Source organism: Salvelinus alpinus, chromosome 7, assembly GCF_045679555.1.
Source record: "Salvelinus alpinus chromosome 7, SLU_Salpinus.1, whole genome shotgun sequence".
Classification (NCBI taxonomy): Eukaryota; Metazoa; Chordata; class Actinopteri; order Salmoniformes; family Salmonidae; genus Salvelinus; species Salvelinus alpinus.
Window position 1 is genome coordinate 71,841,200 of NC_092092.1, and position 21,148 is coordinate 71,862,347.

The 21,148-nt window shown below is 43.2% G+C and overlaps 1 protein-coding gene across 1 annotated transcript in view; it reads right to left on the reverse strand.

Moving 5' to 3' along the window:
• LOC139581621 (coagulation factor VIII-like) overlaps positions 1–21,148 on the reverse strand; it is a 33,305-nt gene that overhangs the window by 2,459 nt on the left and 9,698 nt on the right. The window contains exons 9-24 of the mRNA XM_071411575.1: positions 20,324–20,489; positions 20,142–20,229; positions 19,654–19,871; positions 19,252–19,402; positions 18,921–19,130; positions 17,414–18,731; positions 16,533–16,698; positions 15,998–16,228; positions 15,583–15,811; positions 15,229–15,411; positions 14,840–14,956; positions 3,048–3,119; positions 2,553–2,638; positions 2,209–2,370; positions 1,727–1,871; positions 1,320–1,468 (exon numbers count right to left, since the gene is read on the reverse strand). Coding sequence (XP_071267676.1) covers positions 1,320–1,468; positions 1,727–1,871; positions 2,209–2,370; positions 2,553–2,638; positions 3,048–3,119; positions 14,840–14,956; positions 15,229–15,411; positions 15,583–15,811; positions 15,998–16,228; positions 16,533–16,698; positions 17,414–18,731; positions 18,921–19,130; positions 19,252–19,402; positions 19,654–19,871; positions 20,142–20,229; positions 20,324–20,489 — 3,691 coding nt within the window. The remainder of the gene's footprint in view (positions 1–1,319; positions 1,469–1,726; positions 1,872–2,208; positions 2,371–2,552; positions 2,639–3,047; positions 3,120–14,839; positions 14,957–15,228; positions 15,412–15,582; positions 15,812–15,997; positions 16,229–16,532; positions 16,699–17,413; positions 18,732–18,920; positions 19,131–19,251; positions 19,403–19,653; positions 19,872–20,141; positions 20,230–20,323; positions 20,490–21,148) is intronic.

The window sequence follows — 21,148 nt, forward strand, 5'->3', positions numbered from 1 at the left end:
TCACCTACAGAGAGATGAACCTAGAGAAGAGTCCCCTCACAAACACAGACCCCACAGAGCCTCAGGACAGCAACACAATTAGACACAACCAAATTATGAGAAAGCAAAAAGTTAACTATTTAACACACTGGAAAGAATCAACCCAAAAACAGAACAAATTAGAATGCTATCTGTCTCTAAACAGAGAGTACACAGTGGCAGAATACCTGAGTCTGTTATTAAATGTGTATGTTTATTGTTTTTCATTAAAACCTATAGATAATATTCTGACCATATGAACACATTTATTTTAGGCCATATAAAGAACAGCTATGCATGATGTCACAAAAAGGATCTAACAGAAACATTGTTTCACATTCTTTAATAAAAGGCTCATTCAGAAACAGGCTGTAGAGCTGGCTTCACAGTTTCCCTGCCAAATAGGCCTACAAGGAAACTCAAGGTATCTGGAAAACATTGAGTGCGTGAGGGGGTCTGTGCACGGTGTAGTCCCTTCCACAAAAAGTTTCTCTACAAAAACAGAGAAGACAGGCTATGTGCAGACACTGCCCACAAAATGTGGTTGAAACTGAGCTGCATTTCCTACCCTCCTGCCAAATGTACGGCCACATTAGAGACACATATTTCCCACAGATCACACAGACCCACAAAGAATTAGAAAACAAATAAAAAATTGATAAACTCCCATTTCTAATGGGTAAAATACCACAGTGTGCCGTCACAGCAGCAAGATTTGTGACCTGTTGCCATGTGAAAAGGGCAACCAGTGAAGAACAAACAACATTGTAAATACCACCAATATTTATCTGTTTATTTATCTTCCCATAGTATTCCTACCACAAATATTTGCAAAGTGTTAAAACATTGATAGGATATGGACTTTCCACTAGTCTTTTGAAGAAGGCAACATAGCTAATATAACTGATAATATCTGGTATATAACGGATAATATCTGGTATATAACTGATAATATCTGGTATATAACTGATAATATCTGGTATATAACGGATAATATCTGGTATATAACGGATAATATCTGGTATATAACTGATAATATAATACTTGTCTATCTTTTTTAAACCTTTTTGAGTGCAACATTTACTGCTAAATTCTTCTCACTTTGTTTATTGTTCATTGCTTTGGCAATGTAAACACGTTTCCCAATAAAGCCACTTTGAATTGAATTGAATTGAGAGAGAGAGACTTGACACATCATGGAAAAATAGAAGTGCCGGTAACAGAGGTAGGTGATGGTGTGTGTAGTTTGACTTTGTGTGTGTGTTTCTTGTGAGCTTCTGTGTTGTTGTGTGTGCGTGTACCTTGGGGCGCCATGCATTGGCGCTGCCATCCTGGCGGAGGCGTGCGAGGGCGGGGCTCCAGGAGAGCCTCCAAGTCTGCAGGAAGGAGGAGGCTCTGAAGCTGCTGTCTGGAACCGACCTCCTCTGGAGACCCAGGGGGAAGGAGCAGCCTGAGACAGACAGACACACACACAGACATTTTTATTTTCCTTCTTCTTTCTCTCAGGGATTCTATTCATCAGCACCTGAGATCTGTCCGTCCCTGCACTTCCCCCGGCCCCTGACCCCTGACCCCGATCACGGACTACCTGATGATGTACCTCTCAACCTCAGCTACATCATCTAATCACAACATACACCACCACTAAATGTGATCTGAGCTGTTACAAACTGTTACAAAGGTGTTCCTAACTGCCACAGGGACTCACTGTTGACGTCACAGCCCAGCAGCTCCATGCGAAGAGCAGGGTTCCTCTGGATGGTGACAGGCTGCAGTCTGATGTAGCGACCCAGGATGGGGGGAGACAGATGGTTCTCCTTCACCTTGGAGCCATCCAGGTTACCGTTAAATATCTGAAATAAACAAAAGTTATATCATTAACAGTAAGTACAAGAGGTAGCATGGTAGTATGGGGGATGAACATGTTAAATGAGTGTGTGCACCTTTAAGAGAGATAACAGGAGGTTGAAACAGAACATACAATGTAAGAGTACCGGACACCACAGTATTGCATAGAACTACCCTGAAATATTTTAGGCATTGATGACATTTACAGTAACAAAAAGATAAATGCACCTGATCTCTCTGACTGCTGGTTTGTATGGTAAACAATTAAGCTCATGCTTTGTGGTTACAGTACTAGCCAGTAGGTACTATTTCAGATGGTTAAGGTACATGTAAGGTACTGACGTAGGCTGGCTTGGTGCTGTTCCCCCTGTAGTTAGTCCAGGTCTCCTGGTCTAGGCTGTAGGAGAGGGTGAAGTACATGATGAAGTAGTCCTTCAGGCCCAGAGAGGCTCTTGCACCCTGGGTCTGGATCCCATGGATCAGTGTGGGTCTTTGGAGGTCCACCTGCATATAAGACACAACAGGAGACCAGGGTTGGGGCCAGTTCCATTTAAAATCAGTCAATTCAGGAAGTGAACTGAAATTCCAATTCCAATTTTTCTCATGAGTAAAATTGGGCAGCTAAATCAGAGGGCCTTTCAATCTACAAGAACTTTCATAGGAGAACAGGAATTTTATTGTCGAACCTGGATCCATGATTTCTGATCCGCGCCCATCCAGGCGTTAACAGAACCAGATAGCTCCAGCCTCGCCAGCCTGGCCTCCCAGTTACCTGGAAAACACATATATGCATTCAATCACACTGGCTAACTGTATGCAGGCCTAACACAGAGTAAAGTTTTCATAAACAGTAAGTCACTATTTCATCACGGCAATATTTCTCCATTCTAGAGGCATACTTATGCGTTTACGGTGTACGAGCCTACTTTCTGACGTGAAATAACTTAATAATTAATATGAATAATTTATTGGATTTACATAACGCTTTTCCATGTGCTCAAAGCGCTTTTACATAGTAAGGAGGGAAACTCACCTATTCTACCACCAATGTGAAACACCCTAAGGTAATGCATGGCAACCTTTTTTCTGTCAAAACGCTCACCACAAATCAGCTATAATGATTGAGAGGTGTGTAGTAACATTCTTGTGGTTACATTCTTGCATTGCTGAAGCTTGCTTACCTATGTGGTCTGATGCAGTGATCTGGGAATTGTCTATTCTTCCTGACCTCAACCCCAGAGGCTGGATGCATCCTGCCAGGCAATCACAGGAAATTACATTCTATTATTTGTATTGTCCACATTTCACAAAAGAACAACCAACAATGCCATTCTAAGACATTTCAAAGAACATATTTCACACTTCTGTCTCAGTCTACTGAGAAAGGCTGTTGTGAGGTTGGGAGATGTGGTATCTACATAAGTTGGGAGATGTGGTACCTACATAAGTTGGGAGATGTGGTATCTACATAAGTTGGGAGATGTGGTATCTACATAAGTTGGGAGATGTGGTATCTACATAAGTTGGGAGATGTGGTATCTACATAAGTTGGGAGATGTGGTATCTACATAAGTTGGGAGATGTGGTATCTACATAAGTTGGGAGATGTGGTATCTACATAAGTTGGGAGATGTGGTATCTACATAAGTTGGGAGATGTGGTATCTACATAAGTTGGGAGATGTGGTATCTACATAAGTTGGGAGATGTGGTACTTACATAAGTTGGGAGGTGTGGTATCTACATAAGTTGGGAGATGTGGTATCTACATAAGTTGGGAGATGTGGTATCTACATAAGTTGGGAGATGTGGTACCTACATAAGTTGGGAGATGTGGTATCTACATAAGTTGGGAGATGTGGTATCTACATAAGTTGGGAGATGTGGTATCTACATAAGTTGGGAGATGTGGTATCTACATAAGTTGGGAGATGTGGTATCTACATAAGTTGGGAGATGTGGTATCTACATAAGTTGGGAGATGTGGTATCTACATAAGTTGGGAGATGTGGTATCTACATAAGTTGGGAGATGTGGTATCTACATAAGTTGGGAGATGTGGTATCTACATAAGTTGGGAGATGTGGTACTTACATAAGTTGGGAGGTGTGGTATCTACATAAGTTGGGAGGTGTGGTATCTACATAAGTTGGGAGATGTGGTATCTACATAAGTTGGGAGATGTGGTATCTACATAAGTTGGGAGATGTGGTATCTACATAAGTTGGGAGGTGTGGTATCTACATAAGTTGGGAGATGTGGTATCTACATAAGTTGGGAGATGTGGTATCTACATAAGTTGGAAGATGTGGTATCTACATAAGTTGGGAGATGTGGTATCTACATAAGTTGGGAGATGTGGTATCTACATAAGTTGGGAGATGTGGTATCTACATAAGTTGGGAGATGTGGTATCTACATAAGTTGGGAGATGTGGTATCTACATAAGTTGGGAGATGTGGTATCTACATAAGTTGGGAGATGTGGTATCTACATAAGTTGGGAGATGTGGTATCTACATAAGTTGGGAGGTGTGGTATCTACATAAGTTGGGAGATGTGGTATCTATATAAGTTGGGAGATGTGGTATCTACATAAGTTGGGAGATGTGGTATCTACATAAGTTGGGAGATGTGGTACCTACATAAGTTGGGAGACGTGGTATCTACATAAGTTGGGAGATGTGGTATCTACATAAGTTGGGAGGTGTGGTATCTACATAAGTTGGGAGATGTGGTATCTACATAAGTTGGGAGATGTGGTATCTACATAAGTTGGGAGATGTGGTACTTACATAAGTTGGGAGGTGTGGTATCTACATAAGTTGGGAGATGTGGTATCTACATAAGTTGGGAGATGTGGTATCTATATAAGTTGGGAGATGTGGTATCTACATAAATTGGGAGATGTGGTATCTACATAAGTTGGGAGGTGTGGTATCTACATAAGTTGGGAGATGTGGTACTTACATAAGTTGGGAGATGTGGTACTTACATAAGTTGGGAGATGTGGTATCTACATAAGTTGGGAGATGTGGTATCTACATAAGTTGGGAGATGTGGTATCTACATAAGTTGGGAGATGTGGTATCTACATAAGTTGGGAGATGTGGTACTTACATAAGTTGGGAGATGTGGTACCTACATAAGTTGGAAGATGTGGTATCTACATAAGTTGGGAGATGTGGTATCTACATAAGTTGGGAGATGTGGTATCTACATAAGTTGGGAGATGTGGTATCTACATAAGTTGGGAGGTGTGGTATCTACATAAGTTGGGAGATGTGGTATCTACATAAGTTGGGAGATGTGGTATCTACATAAGTTGGGAGATGTGGTATCTACATAAGTTGGGAGATGTGGTATCTACATAAGTTGGGAGATGTGGTATCTACATAAGTTGGGAGATGTGGTATCTACATAAGTTGGGAGATGTGGTATCTACATAAGTTGGGAGATGTGGTATCTACATAAGTTGGGAGATGTGGTATCTACATAAGTTGGGAGGTGTGGTATCTACATAAGTTGGGAGATGTGGTATCTATATAAGTTGGGAGATGTGGTATCTACATAAGTTGGGAGATGTGGTATCTACATAAGTTGGGAGATGTGGTACTTACATAAGTTGGGAGGTGTGGTATCTACATAAGTTGGGAGATGTGGTATCTACATAAGTTGGGAGATGTGGTATCTACATAAGTTGGGAGATGTGGTATCTACATAAGTTGGGAGATGTGGTATCTACATAAGTTGGGAGGTGTGGTATCTACATAAGTTGGGAGATGTGGTACTTACATAAGTTGGGAGATGTGGTACTTACATAAGTTGGGAGATGTGGTATCTACATAAGTTGGGAGATGTGGTATCTACATAAGTTGGGAGATGTGGTATCTACATAAGTTGGGAGATGTGGTATCTACATAAGTTGGGAGATGTGGTACTTACATAAGTTGGGAGATGTGGTACCTACATAAGTTGGAAGATGTGGTATCTACATAAGTTGGGAGATGTGGTATCTACATAAGTTGGGAGATGTGGTATCTACATAAGTTGGGAGATGTGGTATCTACATAAGTTGGGAGGTGTGGTATCTACATAAGTTGGGAGATGTGGTATCTACATAAGTTGGGAGATGTGGTATCTACATAAGTTGGGAGATGTGGTATCTACATAAGTTGGGAGGTGTGGTATCTACATAAGTTGGGAGATGTGGTATCTACATAAGTTGGGAGATGTGGTATCTACATAAGTTGAGAGATGTGGTACTTACATAAGTTGGGAGATGTGGTATCTACATAAGTTGGGAGATGTGGTACCTACATAAGTTGGGAGATGTGGTACTTACATAAGTTGGGAGATGTGGTATCTACATAAGTTGGGAGATGTGGTATCTACATAAGTTGGGAGATGTGGTACCTACATAAGTTGGGAGATGTGGTATCTACATAAGTTGGGAGATGTGGTATCTACATAAGTTGGGAGATGTGGTACTTACATAAGTTGGGAGATGTGGTACTTACATAAGTTGTGAGATGTGGTATCTACATAAGTTGGGAGATGTGGTATCTACATAAGTTGGGAGATGTGGTACTTACATAAGTTGGGAGATGTGGTATCTACATAAGTTGGGAGATGTGGTATCTACATAAGTTGGGAGATGTGGTATCTACATAAGTTGGGAGATGTGGTATCTACATAAGTTGGGAGATGTGGTATCTACATAAGTTGGGAGATGTGGTATCTACATAAGTTGGGAGATGTGGTATCTACATAAGTTGGGAGATGTGGTATCTACATAAGTTGAGAGATGTGGTACTTACATAAGTTGGGAGATGTGGTATCTACATAAGTTGGGAGGTGTGGTATCTACATAAGTTGGGAGATGTGGTATCTACATAAGTTGGGAGATGTGGTATCTACATAAGTTGGGAGATGTGGTATCTACATAAGTTGGGAGATGTGGTACTTACATAAGTTGGGAGATGTGGTATCTACATAAGTTGGGAGATGTGGTACTTACATACGTTGGGAGGTGTGGTACCTACATAAGTTGGGAGATGTGGTATTTACATAAGTTGGGAGATGTGGTATCTACATAAGTTGGGAGATGTGGTACCTACATAAGTTGGGAGATGTGGTACCTACATAAGTTGGGAGATGTGGTATCTACATAAGTTGGGAGATGTGGTATCTACATAAGTTGGGAGATGTGGTATCTACATAAGTTGGGAGATGTGGTACCTACATAAGTTGGGAGATGTGGTACCTACATAAGTTGGGAGATGTGGTATCTACATAAGTTGGGAGATGTGGTATCTACATAAGTTGGGAGATGTGGTACCTACATAAGTTGGGAGATGTGGTACCTACATAAGTTGGGAGATGTGGTATCTACATAAGTTGGGAGATGTGGTACCTACATAAGTTGGGAGATGTGGTACCTACATAAGTTGGGAGATGTGGTATCTACATAAGTTGGGAGATGTGGTACTTACATAAGTTGGGAGATGTGGTACCTACATAAGTTGGGAGATGTGGTACCTACATAAGTTGGGAGATGTGGTATCTACATAAGTTGGGAGATGTGGTATCTACATAAGTTGGGAGGTGTGGTATCTACATACGTTGGGAGATGTGGTACCTACATACGTTGGGAGATGTGGTATCTACATAAGTTGGGAGATGTGGTATCTACATAAGTTGGGAGATGTGGTATCTACATAAGTTGGGAGATGTGGTATCTACATAAGTTGGGAGATGTGGTATCTACATAAGTTGGGAGATGTGGTATCTACATAAGTTGGGTGATGTGGTATCTACATAAGTTGGGAGGTGTGGTATCTACATAAGTTGGGAGATGTGGTACCTACATAAGTTGGGAGATGTGGTATCTACATAAGTTGGGAGATGTGGTATCTACATAAGTTGGGAGATGTGGTACTTACATAAGTTGGGAGATGTGGTATCTACATAAGTTGGGAGATGTGGTATCTACATAAGTTGGGAGATGTGGTATCTACATAAGTTGGGAGGTGTGGTATCTACATAAGTTGGGAGGTGTGGTATCTACATAAGTTGGGAGGTGTGGTATCTACATAAGTTGGGAGATGTGGTATCTACATTAGTTGGGAGGTGTGGTATCTACATAAGTTGTGAGATATGGTATCTACATAAGTTGGGAGGTGTGGTATCTACATAAGTTGGGAGATGTGGTATCTACATAAGTTGGGAGACGTGGTATCTACATAAGTTGGGAGACGTGGTACTTACATAAGTTGGGAGATGTGGTATCTACATACGTTGGGAGATGTGGTATCTACATAAGTTGGGAGATGTGGTACTTACATAAGTTGGGAGGTGTGGTATCTACATAAGTTGGGAGATGTGGTATCTACATAAGTTGGGAGATGTGGTATCTACATAAGTTGGGAGATGTGGTATCTATATAAGTTGGGAGATGTGGTATCTACATAAGTTGGGAGATGTGGTATCTACATAAGTTGGGAGATGTGGTATCTATATAAGTTGGGAGATGTGGTATCTATATAAGTTGGGAGATGTGGTATCTACATAAGTTGGGAGATGTGGTATCTACATAAGTTGGGAGATGTGGTATCTACATAAGTTGGGAGGTGTGGTATCTACATAAGTTGGGAGATGTGGTATCTATATAAGTTGGGAGATGTGGTATCTACATAAGTTGGGAGATGTGGTATCTATATAAGTTGGGAGATGTGGTATCTACATAAGTTGGGAGATGTGGTATCTACATAAGTTGGGAGATGTGGTACTTACATAAGTTGGGAGATGTGGTATCTACATAAGTTGGGAGATGTGGTATCTACATAAGTTGGGAGATGTGGTATCTACATAAGTTGGGAGATGTGGTATCTACATAAGTTGGGAGATGTGGTATCTACATAAGTTGGGAGATGTGGTACTTACATAAGTTGGGAGATGTGGTACCTACATAAGTTGGAAGATGTGGTATCTACATAAGTTGGGAGATGTGGTATCTACATAAGTTGGGAGATGTGGTATCTACATAAGTTGGGAGATGTGGTATCTACATAAGTTGGGAGGTGTGGTATCTACATAAGTTGGGAGATGTGGTATCTACATAAGTTGGGAGATGTGGTATCTACATAAGTTGGGAGATGTGGTATCTACATAAGTTGGGAGGTGTGGTATCTACATAAGTTGGGAGATGTGGTATCTACATAAGTTGGGAGATGTGGTACCTACATAAGTTGGGAGATGTGGTACTTACATAAGTTGGGAGATGTGGTATCTACATAAGTTGGGAGATGTGGTACCTACATAAGTTGGGAGATGTGGTACTTACATAAGTTGGGAGATGTGGTATCTACATAAGTTGGGAGATGTGGTATCTACATAAGTTGGGAGATGTGGTACCTACATAAGTTGGGAGATGTGGTATCTACATAAGTTGGGAGATGTGGTATCTACATAAGTTGGGAGATGTGGTACTTACATAAGTTGGGAGATGTGGTACCTACATAAGTTGGGAGATGTGGTACTTACATAAGTTGTGAGATGTGGTATCTACATAAGTTGGGAGATGTGGTATCTACATAAGTTGGGAGATGTGGTATCTACATAAGTTGGGAGATGTGGTACTTACATAAGTTGGGAGATGTGGTATCTACATAAGTTGGGAGATGTGGTATCTACATAAGTTGGGAGATGTGGTACTTACATAAGTTGGGAGATGTGGTATCTACATAAGTTGGGAGATGTGGTATCTACATAAGTTGGGAGATGTGGTATCTACATAAGTTGGGAGATGTGGTATCTACATAAGTTGGGAGATGTGGTATCTACATAAGTTGGGAGATGTGGTATCTACATAAGTTGGGAGATGTGGTATCTACATAAATTGGGAGATGTGGTACTTACATAAGTTGGGAGATGTGGTATCTACATAAGTTGGGAGGTGTGGTATCTACATAAGTTGGGAGATGTGGTATCTACATAAGTTGGGAGATGTGGTATCTACATAAGTTGGGAGATGTGGTATCTACATAAGTTGGGAGATGTGGTACTTACATAAGTTGGGAGATGTGGTATCTACATAAGTTGGGAGGTGTGGTATCTACATAAGTTGGGAGACGTGGTACTTACATAAGTTGGGAGGTGTGGTATCTACATAAGTTGGGAGATGTGGTATTTACATAAGTTGGGAGATGTGGTACTTACATAAGTTGGGAGGTGTGGTACCTACATAAGTTGGGAGATGTGGTATTTACATAAGTTGGGAGATGTGGTATCTACATAAGTTGGGAGATGTGGTACCTACATAAGTTGGGAGATGTGGTACCTACATAAGTTGGGAGATGTGGTACCTACATAAGTTGGGAGATGTGGTATCTACATAAGTTGGGAGATGTGGTATCTACATAAGTTGGGAGATGTGGTACCTACATAAGTTGGGAGATGTGGTACCTACATAAGTTGGGAGATGTGGTATCTACATAAGTTGGGAGATGTGGTATCTACATAAGTTGGGAGATGTGGTACCTACATAAGTTGGGAGATGTGGTACCTACATAAGTTGGGAGATGTGGTATCTACATAAGTTGGGAGATGTGGTACCTACATAAGTTGGGAGATGTGGTATCTACATAAGTTGGGAGATGTGGTATCTACATAAGTTGGGAGATGTGGTATCTACATAAGTTGGGAGATGTGGTATCTACATAAGTTGGGAGATGTGGTATCTACATAAGTTGGGAGATGTGGTATCTACATTATTTGGGAGATGTGGTATCTACATAAGTTGGGTGATGTGGTATCTACATAAGTTGGGAGGTGTGGTATCTACATAAGTTGGGAGATGTGGTACCTACATAAGTTGGGAGATGTGGTATCTACATAAGTTGGGAGATGTGGTATCTACATAAGTTGGGAGATGTGGTACTTACATAAGTTGGGAGATGTGGTATCTACATAAGTTGGGAGATGTGGTATCTACATAAGTTGGGAGATGTGGTATCTACATAAGTTGGGAGGTGTGGTATCTACATAAGTTGGGAGGTGTGGTATCTACATAAGTTGGGAGGTGTGGTATCTACATAAGTTGGGAGGTGTGGTATCTACATAAGTTGGGAGATGTGGTATCTACATTAGTTGGGAGGTGTGGTATCTACATAAGTTGTGAGATATGGTATCTACATAAGTTGGGAGGTGTGGTATCTACATAAGTTGGGAGATGTGGTATCTACATAAGTTGGGAGACGTGGTATCTACATAAGTTGGGAGATGTGGTATCTACATACGTTGGGAGATGTGGTATCTACATAAGTTGGGAGATGTGGTACTTACATAAGTTGGGAGGTGTGGTATCTACATAAGTTGGGAGGTGTGGTATCTACATAAGTTGGGAGATGTGGTATCTACATAAGTTGGGAGATGTGGTATCTACATAAGTTGGAAGATGTGGTATCTACATAAGTTGGGAGATGTGGTATCTACATAAGTTGGAAGATGTGGTACCTACATAAGTTGGAAGATGTGGTATCTACATAAGTTGGGAGATGTGGTATCTACATAAGTTGGGAGATGTGGTATCTACATAAGTTGGGAGATGTGGTATCTACATAAGTTGGGAGGTGTGGTATCTACATAAGTTGGGAGATGTGGTATCTACATAAGTTGGGAGATGTGGTATCTACATAAGTTGGGAGATGTGGTATCTACATAAGTTGGGAGGTGTGGTATCTACATAAGTTGGGAGATGTGGTATCTACATAAGTTGGGAGATGTGGTACCTACATAAGTTGGGAGATGTGGTACTTACATAAGTTGGGAGATGTGGTATCTACATAAGTTGGGAGATGTGGTACCTACATAAGTTGGGAGATGTGGTACTTACATAAGTTGGGAGATGTGGTATCTATATAAGTTGGGAGATGTGGTATCTACATAAGTTGGGAGATGTGGTATCTATATAAGTTGGGAGATGTGGTATCTACATAAGTTGGGAGATGTGGTATCTACATAAGTTGGGAGATGTGGTACTTACATAAGTTGGGAGATGTGGTATCTACATAAGTTGGGAGATGTGGTATCTACATAAGTTGGGAGATGTGGTATCTACATAAGTTGGGAGATGTGGTATCTACATAAGTTGGGAGATGTGGTATCTACATAAGTTGGGAGATGTGGTACTTACATAAGTTGGGAGATGTGGTACCTACATAAGTTGGAAGATGTGGTATCTACATAAGTTGGGAGATGTGGTATCTACATAAGTTGGGAGATGTGGTATCTACATAAGTTGGGAGATGTGGTATCTACATAAGTTGGGAGGTGTGGTATCTACATAAGTTGGGAGATGTGGTATCTACATAAGTTGGGAGATGTGGTATCTACATAAGTTGGGAGATGTGGTATCTACATAAGTTGGGAGGTGTGGTATCTACATAAGTTGGGAGATGTGGTATCTACATAAGTTGGGAGATGTGGTACCTACATAAGTTGGGAGATGTGGTACTTACATAAGTTGGGAGATGTGGTATCTACATAAGTTGGGAGATGTGGTACCTACATAAGTTGGGAGATGTGGTACTTACATAAGTTGGGAGATGTGGTATCTACATAAGTTGGGAGATGTGGTATCTACATAAGTTGGGAGATGTGGTACCTACATAAGCTGGGAGATGTGGTATCTACATAAGTTGGGAGATGTGGTATCTACATAAGTTGGGAGATGTGGTACTTACATAAGTTGGGAGATGTGGTATCTACATAAGTTGGGAGATGTGGTACTTACATAAGTTGTGAGATGTGGTATCTACATAAGTTGGGAGATGTGGTATCTACATAAGTTGGGAGATGTGGTATCTACATAAGTTGGGAGATGTGGTACTTACATAAGTTGGGAGATGTGGTATCTACATAAGTTGGGAGATGTGGTATCTACATAAGTTGGGAGATGTGGTACTTACATAAGTTGGGAGATGTGGTATCTACATAAGTTGGGAGATGTGGTATCTACATAAGTTGGGAGATGTGGTATCTACATAAGTTGGGAGATGTGGTATCTACATAAGTTGGGAGATGTGGTATCTACATAAGTTGGGAGATGTGGTATCTACATAAGTTGGGAGATGTGGTATCTACATAAATTGGGAGATGTGGTACTTACATAAGTTGGGAGATGTGGTATCTACATAAGTTGGGAGGTGTGGTATCTACATAAGTTGGGAGATGTGGTATCTACATAAGTTGGGAGATGTGGTATCTACATAAGTTGGGAGATGTGGTATCTACATAAGTTGGGAGATGTGGTACTTACATAAGTTGGGAGATGTGGTATCTACATAAGTTGGGAGGTGTGGTATCTACATAAGTTGGGAGACGTGGTACTTACATAAGTTGGGAGGTGTGGTATCTACATAAGTTGGGAGATGTGGTATTTACATAAGTTGGGAGATGTGGTACTTACATAAGTTGGGAGGTGTGGTACCTACATAAGTTGGGAGATGTGGTATTTACATAAGTTGGGAGATGTGGTATCTACATAAGTTGGGAGATGTGGTACCTACATAAGTTGGGAGATGTGGTACCTACATAAGTTGGGAGATGTGGTACCTACATAAGTTGGGAGATGTGGTATCTACATAAGTTGGGAGATGTGGTATCTACTTAAGTTGGGAGATGTGGTATCTACATAAGTTGGGAGATGTGGTATCTACATAAGTTGGAAGATGTGGTATCTACATAAGTTGGGAGATGTGGTATCTATATAAGTTGGGAGATGTGGTATCTACATAAGTTGGGAGATGTGGTATCTACATAAGTTGGGAGATGTGGTATCTATATAAGTTGGGAGATGTGGTATCTACATAAGTTGGGAGATGTGGTATCTACATAAGTTGGGAGATGTGGTATCTACATAAGTTGGGAGGTGTGGTATCTACATAAGTTGGGAGATGTGGTATCTATATAAGTTGGGAGATGTGGTATCTACATAAGTTGGGAGATGTGGTATCTATATAAGTTGGGAGATGTGGTATCTACATAAGTTGGGAGATGTGGTATCTACATAAGTTGGGAGATGTGGTACTTACATAAGTTGGGAGATGTGGTATCTACATAAGTTGGAAGATGTGGTATCTACATAAGTTGGGAGATGTGGTATCTACATAAGTTGGGAGATGTGGTATCTACATAAGTTGGGAGATGTGGTATCTACTTAAGTTGGGAGATGTGGTATCTACATAAGTTGGGAGATGTGGTATCTACATAAGTTGGAAGATGTGGTATCTACATAAGTTGGGAGATGTGGTATCTACATAAGTTGGGAGATGTGGTATCTACATAAGTTGGAAGATGTGGTATCTACATAAGTTGGAAGATGTGGTATCTACATAAGTTGGGAGATGTGGTATCTACATAAGTTGGGAGATGTGGTATCTACATAAGTTGGGAGATGTGGTACTTACATAAGTTGGGAGATGTGGTATCTACATAAGTTGGGAGATGTGGTATCTACATAAGTTGGCAGATGTGGTACTTACATAAGTTGGGAGATGTGGTACCTACATAAGTTGGGAGATGTGGTATCTACATAAGTTGGGAGATGTGGTATCTACATAAGTTGGGAGATGTGGTACCTACATAAGTTGGGAGATGTGGTATCTACATAAGTTGGGAGATGTGGTACTTACATAAGTTGGGAGATGTGGTATCTACATAAGTTGGGAGGTGTGGTATCTACATAAGTTGGGAGATGTGGTATCTACATAAGTTGGGAGATGTGGTACCTACATAAGTTGGGAGATGTGGTATCTACATAAGTTGGGAGATGTGGTATCTACATAAGTTGGGAGATGTGGTATCTACATAAGTTGGGAGATGTGGTACCTACATAAGTTGGGAGATGTGATATCTACATAAGTTGGGAGGTGTGGTATCTACATAAGTTGGGAGGTGTGGTAGGCTACTTACGTGGGTTGTAGACCAGTAGTTTAGCCCTCATGCCGGCCAGCTGGTGCTCTCCTACTGTACACTCCACCATCCAGGTCCCCACCGTGGCCGGCCTCATCTCCACTGTGCCAAACACACCTGGAGAGGGGGGCAGAGACCAAGGTGGGACAGGTGACATTCTTGATTGACTATTATTTTATTGTGTGTGTGTGTGTGTGTGTGTGTGTGTGTGTGTGTGTGTGTGTGTGTGTGTGTGTGTGTGTGTGTGTGTGTGTGTGTGTGTGTGTGTGTGTGTGTGTGTGTGTGGTAACTGTGGTCGTGTGGTTGTGTGTGTGTGATAACTGTGGTTGTGTGTGTGTGTGTGGTAACTGTGTGTGTGTGTGTGTGTGTTTCTTAGTTTGTGTGTTTACCAGGATAGAGGTTGTACACCCCCATGCGATGCTCCTGCTCCTTGTGAATGCTGAAGGGCAGACCGTGGAAGTGTGCGGTGTGATACTCCCCGTCGCCCCCGACGTTCAGCAGGTGCCACCTGACTTGCTGGTGCTGGGCAACCATCAGACCAGGAAGTGTCTCTGCCACGTAGCCGTTTATCGCTACGGTAACAAGGAAAGATTTTCCAGAGAAATGAATCTCAAACACAAACAATCGATCAGATATGAGTATGAACCTAAACAAACAGAGAAATTCACTAGAAATATATTTTTATTAATTTATTATGAAACTATTATTGACATTAGGAGGGAGTCTGAATAACTCTACTGTACCTGCAAACTTGTTGCTGAGCTGAAACCAGGGGTCATCTCTCCGGGCCTGGCAGGGCGGGATGCAGTACTGACGGATGTTCTCGTCCAGGTACCAGCTCTTGGTCTCGTCGAAGGTGTGGAAGAGGAGGGCGTACTCCTGTAGGTTGGGCTGTAGGTTCAGTTGGGGGTGGAGGGTGCCTGGTTTACAGATTACTAAGGGGCCAATAAGACCAGAGTGGAGGTCCTTCTCCTGTTGCAGGGGTGAGAACAGAACACAAAGCCACACAGTCAAATACGCACGCCAGAACAATACGTGCATGCAGGGAAAAGCATGTCAAAACACTGATAAGCTATCTAAGGAAAATAAAAGACACTTATGAGGCCTAACTATGAGCTAGCTTTGTAATATACAGTAAGTGTTGACAGTGACACCTGCCTTATTCTGTGTAGAGTAGTAGGCCCCGGTCTTACAGTCAAACTCTGCAGCGGTGGGCCCCTGCTTCCTGGTGATCCTCCAGCTGTAGACCCTGACCTCCCCAGGCTGGACCACCTCCCCAGGGACCCCCGCCACCCCGGCCCCGGAGGACTGACTATCACCCTGGCTCTTATCATACACCCCATGGAGGTGCAGGGAGTACGGCCTGGACGCCATGTTCTTGAAGGTCACCTGTCAAGATCAGGATCAAGATTAAAAACAGGATCAAGATTAAGATCAGGTGAATGTTTAACAGCAGAACACACAGAATCTGATATCTGAGTAGATGCCATGAAAATAATATTGCAGTGAATTCAGGGGGTAACGCAACCGGGATTCAAACCAGGGTTCCTGCAACTGTCCAGAATCTTAGCCACTACACCAAGAACTCCGAAACACCTTGATGAGGTTAGTAGTAGTTGAGCTAAAGCCACTAAAATATGAATTGATTTGAAACATCTGTGAATGAATAAGATGATCATTGATCTCCACTCACGGTAAGGAGGTCGTTGACCTCAGCTTTAATGATAGGACCCATGAGTCCCAGATGTTCCTGCAGCTCTCCTCTGGTGACGGGGATCTGGAATTCTCTCTCACTGTAGGCCCTGAACACCACCTTCTTATATTCCACCAGGAACTTCCTCATTCCCCTACGCCTCTCTCTGGGGAGGGAACAGTTGAAAGTTGATTAGCTGATCAATACCCTAATAAAAGGCAGCTTGCCGTTGATCAATACCCTGATAAAAGACAGCTTGCCGTTGATCAATACCCTAATAAAAGACAGCTTGCCGTTGATCAATACCCTGATAAAAGACAGCTTGCCGTTGATCAATACCCTAATAAAAGACAGCTTGCCGTTGATCAATACCCTAATAAAAGACAGCTTGCCGTTGATCAATACCCTGATAAAAGACAGCTTGCCGTTGATCAATACCCTAATAAAAGACAGCTTGCGTTGATCAATACCCTGATAAAAGACAGCTTGCCGTTGATCAATACCCTAATAAAAGACAGCTTGCCGTTGATCAATACCCTGATAAAAGACAGCTTGCCGTTGATCAATACCCTGATAAAAGACAGCTTGCCGTTGATCAATACCCTGATAAAAGACAGCTTGCAGTTGAAACGTTGGTAAATAAATGATTGCATTGGAGCTACTAGAGAGCAGCTTTCCTTTTAAACTGAGCTGATCAATTAGAAACAGGATTTATTTAGAAATCTATCAAAAATGAATAGTCAAACAGATGGGACCAGACACAGATTAAGCCTAGTTCTGGACTAAAAAGCATATTCAATTGAGATTCTCCATTGAAGTGCTCCCCAAAGACTAAGCATAAGTGTCCAAGAAACCAGATACTTACAAAAGCCAAACACTACCTTGTTTTTATGAGCTGATGTGGTTTCCTGATCCCATAGTCCCATGTGATCTCCTGTGCAGCGATGTAGTAGCTGCGGTATTGTCCATCTGTGGTCCTCAGGTCCAGGTTTTCCTCTATCCCTATGTAGGCTGTCCCAGTGTCTTCCTCACTATAGTCATCATACTCCAGAGACACTGCGTTCCTGGGAACCGTCTTGTTGTCATTGGAGACATTGGAGAAGTCTAGATCCAACAAATCCAGTAGAGGGGTGTCCAGCTCTGTGTGAGTGTTGTTGCTTAGGGGATGCACATCCCCAGCTTTCTGCTCCTCCCTCTGCTGCTGCACCTTCAGCTGATCCAACACCTCCACCTTCTGCTCCTCCCTCTGCTGCTGCACCTTCAGCTGATCCAACGCCTCCACCTTCTGCTCCTCCCTCTGCTGCTGCACCTTCAGCTGATCCGGGAGAGCTTCCAAAGTTGTGTTCAAGGGGTCTAGATCCATCCATCCGTCTAACTCCAAGAGTAGAGGGTCCTTATCTGCGTGATTGGTGGTTAGGGGATGTGAATCTCGATCCAGCTCCCCCTTTTGCCTCTCCCTCTGCTCCTGCACCTTTAAGAACCCCTCACCCTGCGCCTCCTGCTCCTTCTGCTGATCCAACACCTCCACCTTCTGCTCCTCTCTCTGCTCCTGCTCTAGTGCCTCCCCATACACCCGACCCTTCCACTCCTTCAGAACCTCTTCCTCACAGTTCTCCACCAGCTTGTTGCGCTCTCCATTCTCTCCACCCTCCAACCCGGCCTGGCGTCTCTGTCTCCCGTTCCCCCCTTGCTCCCCACCCAGGTCCCCTCCCTCCTGGTTCTCTGAAGCTTTCCACTCCCCGTCCTTCTCCAGTTGCTCTAGAACATCTGTGGGGATCCCTCCCTGGGAAAGCAGGTTGGCCTCCTCATCAGCAGACGACACCGTCACATACCTGACCTCACAGATTGACCTCTGGTCCCCTGCCTTAAATGTGACATTGTTATCAGACCCGTGGTCCCCTGATTCTCCGATGGCGACTTCGTTATCTGTGTCATTTCCTGTTTGCGGTGTTGTTGTGTTCTGGTTTAAGCCAGGTTGCTTCCTGCAGACTCTGACAGCTACGGTCCTGTTCTGTGGCTGGGGGTGGTGGGATCTGGGTTTGAAGAAGTTGTCTACGTAATCAGGCAGGATGTCCTCCAGGCCATACTCTACGTCTTCGTTGTCCACCAGCAGATCAATGTTACAAGACAGGACGGAGTAGCGGGCGCTCATGCCACGGCTTTTCAGACTGCCGTCGAACGCACTGATCTCCCACTCACCTTAGGATGAAAAAAACATCAGCTCACAACGCTCCAGAAAACACCTCTCAGGTCAGGGTCAGGTTTTAGTAGGACGCACCGTAGTGAAAACCTGTGTTCTTAATGGACCTGGAGCACCTCCCTGTTTAAAATATGTTCTTCCATTTGATGCCTACTGAATACAACTGCAGTAGGATCATTTGACCTTACCGATTAGCTGAGTCTCCATGGTAACGGTCTCCCCGGACATTGGGAAGAGTGTGAGGACGGACTCGTACACGTTGTCTTTCATGAAGGGGTTTCCTGTGAAGTAGACGGACAAGAAGTCGCTCTGCGTCCCCACGTTGGCCAGGTGCCAGAAGGTCACGTCATCCTTACACACCTGGACCCTCTGCTCATTGAACATAATCCCGTTCACGTCTGTAAACAAAAACGAGATCAAGATAAAAAAAAACATAGCACACAAAAAGGGTGACAGAGCAGACATGTGTCACCACTTTTATCAAGAACCAAGATAACCAGGCAGGAAAACCTCACTTACTGTAGATGACATTGGAGTTGTAGAAGTCAGGGTCTGTAGGGTTGACCATGGAGGGGTCTTTGCTGTACTTCTGAATGTTGTCATTGATGTACCAACTCTTGTTCTCATCAAACACAGCAAACATCAACTGCTTCACTTTATCTGGGCCCACCTGCAAGTTGGACATCTTAGGTTATGATCACAACCTCTCACACTGCTACAAACAACAAAATCTAAGTTATCAGTGTATGACTTGATCAAGCTGCAGGAGAGGCAATGCACTAATATGTCATATTGAGCCAGTTTCAGGGACACATCTCGATTCTTCAATGAAAGTTATTCTTATTCCAAGACTAGACTTAATCTGTGTCTGAAAAACCAACCCAATGTGTCATTATGGACATATGAAGTGTCGATTCTCACCAGCCGCCCCCTGGTGTCCATGGAGTCCTTCTTGCAGATGAGGAGGGGTCCTACGAGGCCAGTGGCCAGGTCTCTCTCAGGGTTGATGGTACTCTGGTACAGACGGGTCAGACACTGGGGGTCTCTCTCCAGGGGCCCGTCCTCTGCTGTTAGTTTCCACACATACCCATATGTCCCGTTGGGGGGTACAGCCAGGGAGCGTAGGTCCTTTTCACCCTCTACACACACACACACACACACATATACACCGGGGGGAACAGTGATGACTAATGATTCAGGAATGACTAAGAGACTAAGAGATTTTATTAGTCTAACAGAATGACTATTAGACTAATAAAACTTTTTATGAGTTTCTCCAGACCTCAACATATAAACACACCGGATATGATGACTATTCCATAAAGGATTTATTATGATTATGATTCCAAATGTAAATGCATAGTCAGTAATATTATCTTGCTTCATCTTATCATAATGCCAGTTCTTACCGTTCCCTGTTTTCCTCAGTGGAGAAATCCTGGTGAGGCCCTTTGGATAAATGTTGAAAGGACGACTTGCCAGGTTCTTGAACACTATCTGAAGAGACAATTAGAATGATCTTTACTTTCTTTACTATCTATTCAGATACATCTTGTTTGTTTGTTTGTTTTGTTGATTGTGGTACACACACCTGGAAGTGTTCGTCCACCTGTCCTCTGAGCAGTGGTCCCAGCAGGCTTTTAACAGGTGATTTCCTCTTGGTGAAGGTCTGGTCAGTGTATTCTACATACACCACCTTCTTATATTCATGACCCAGCTGATGAGGACCCCTGGGGAAGTATTCCGATAACAGTTGACTGGAACACAGAGATAGTAGTATCAGTATTTGTAGGATCATGAACTCTCTCCCTTTCCTGTCCTAGTCTTTTTCTGGCTATACACACTCTCTCTGACCCTCTCCCTTTCTCGGTCCTCCCGCCCATCTGAACTCTTATTTTCCATTTAACTCTCTCTCTTCCTTTCTCTCACCCCCCCCTCCCTCTCTGTCACCCCTTTACCCTCTTTCCTACCTGTCACCCTGGCTGAGGTGGGGTTTTCTACCTGTCACCCTGGCTGAGGTGGGGTTTTCTACCTGTCACCCTGGCTGAGGTGGGGTTTTCTACCTGTCACCCTGGCTGAGGTGGGGTTTCCTACCTGTCACCCTGGCTGAGGTGGGGTTTCCTACCTGTCACCCTGGCTGAGGTGGGGTTTCCTACCTGTCCCCCTGGCTGAGGTGGGGTTTCGTACCTGTCCCCCTGGCTGAGGTGGGGTTTTCTACCTGTCACCCTGGCTGAGGTGGGGTTTCCTACCTGTCACCCTGGCTGAGGTGGGGTTTCCTACCTGTCACCCTGGCTGAGGTGGGGTTTTCTACCTGTCACCCTGGCTGAGGTGGGGTTTCGTACCTGTCACCCTGGCTGAGGTAGCGTTTCCTACCTGTCACCCTGGCTGAGGTGGGGTTTTCTACCTGTCACCCTGG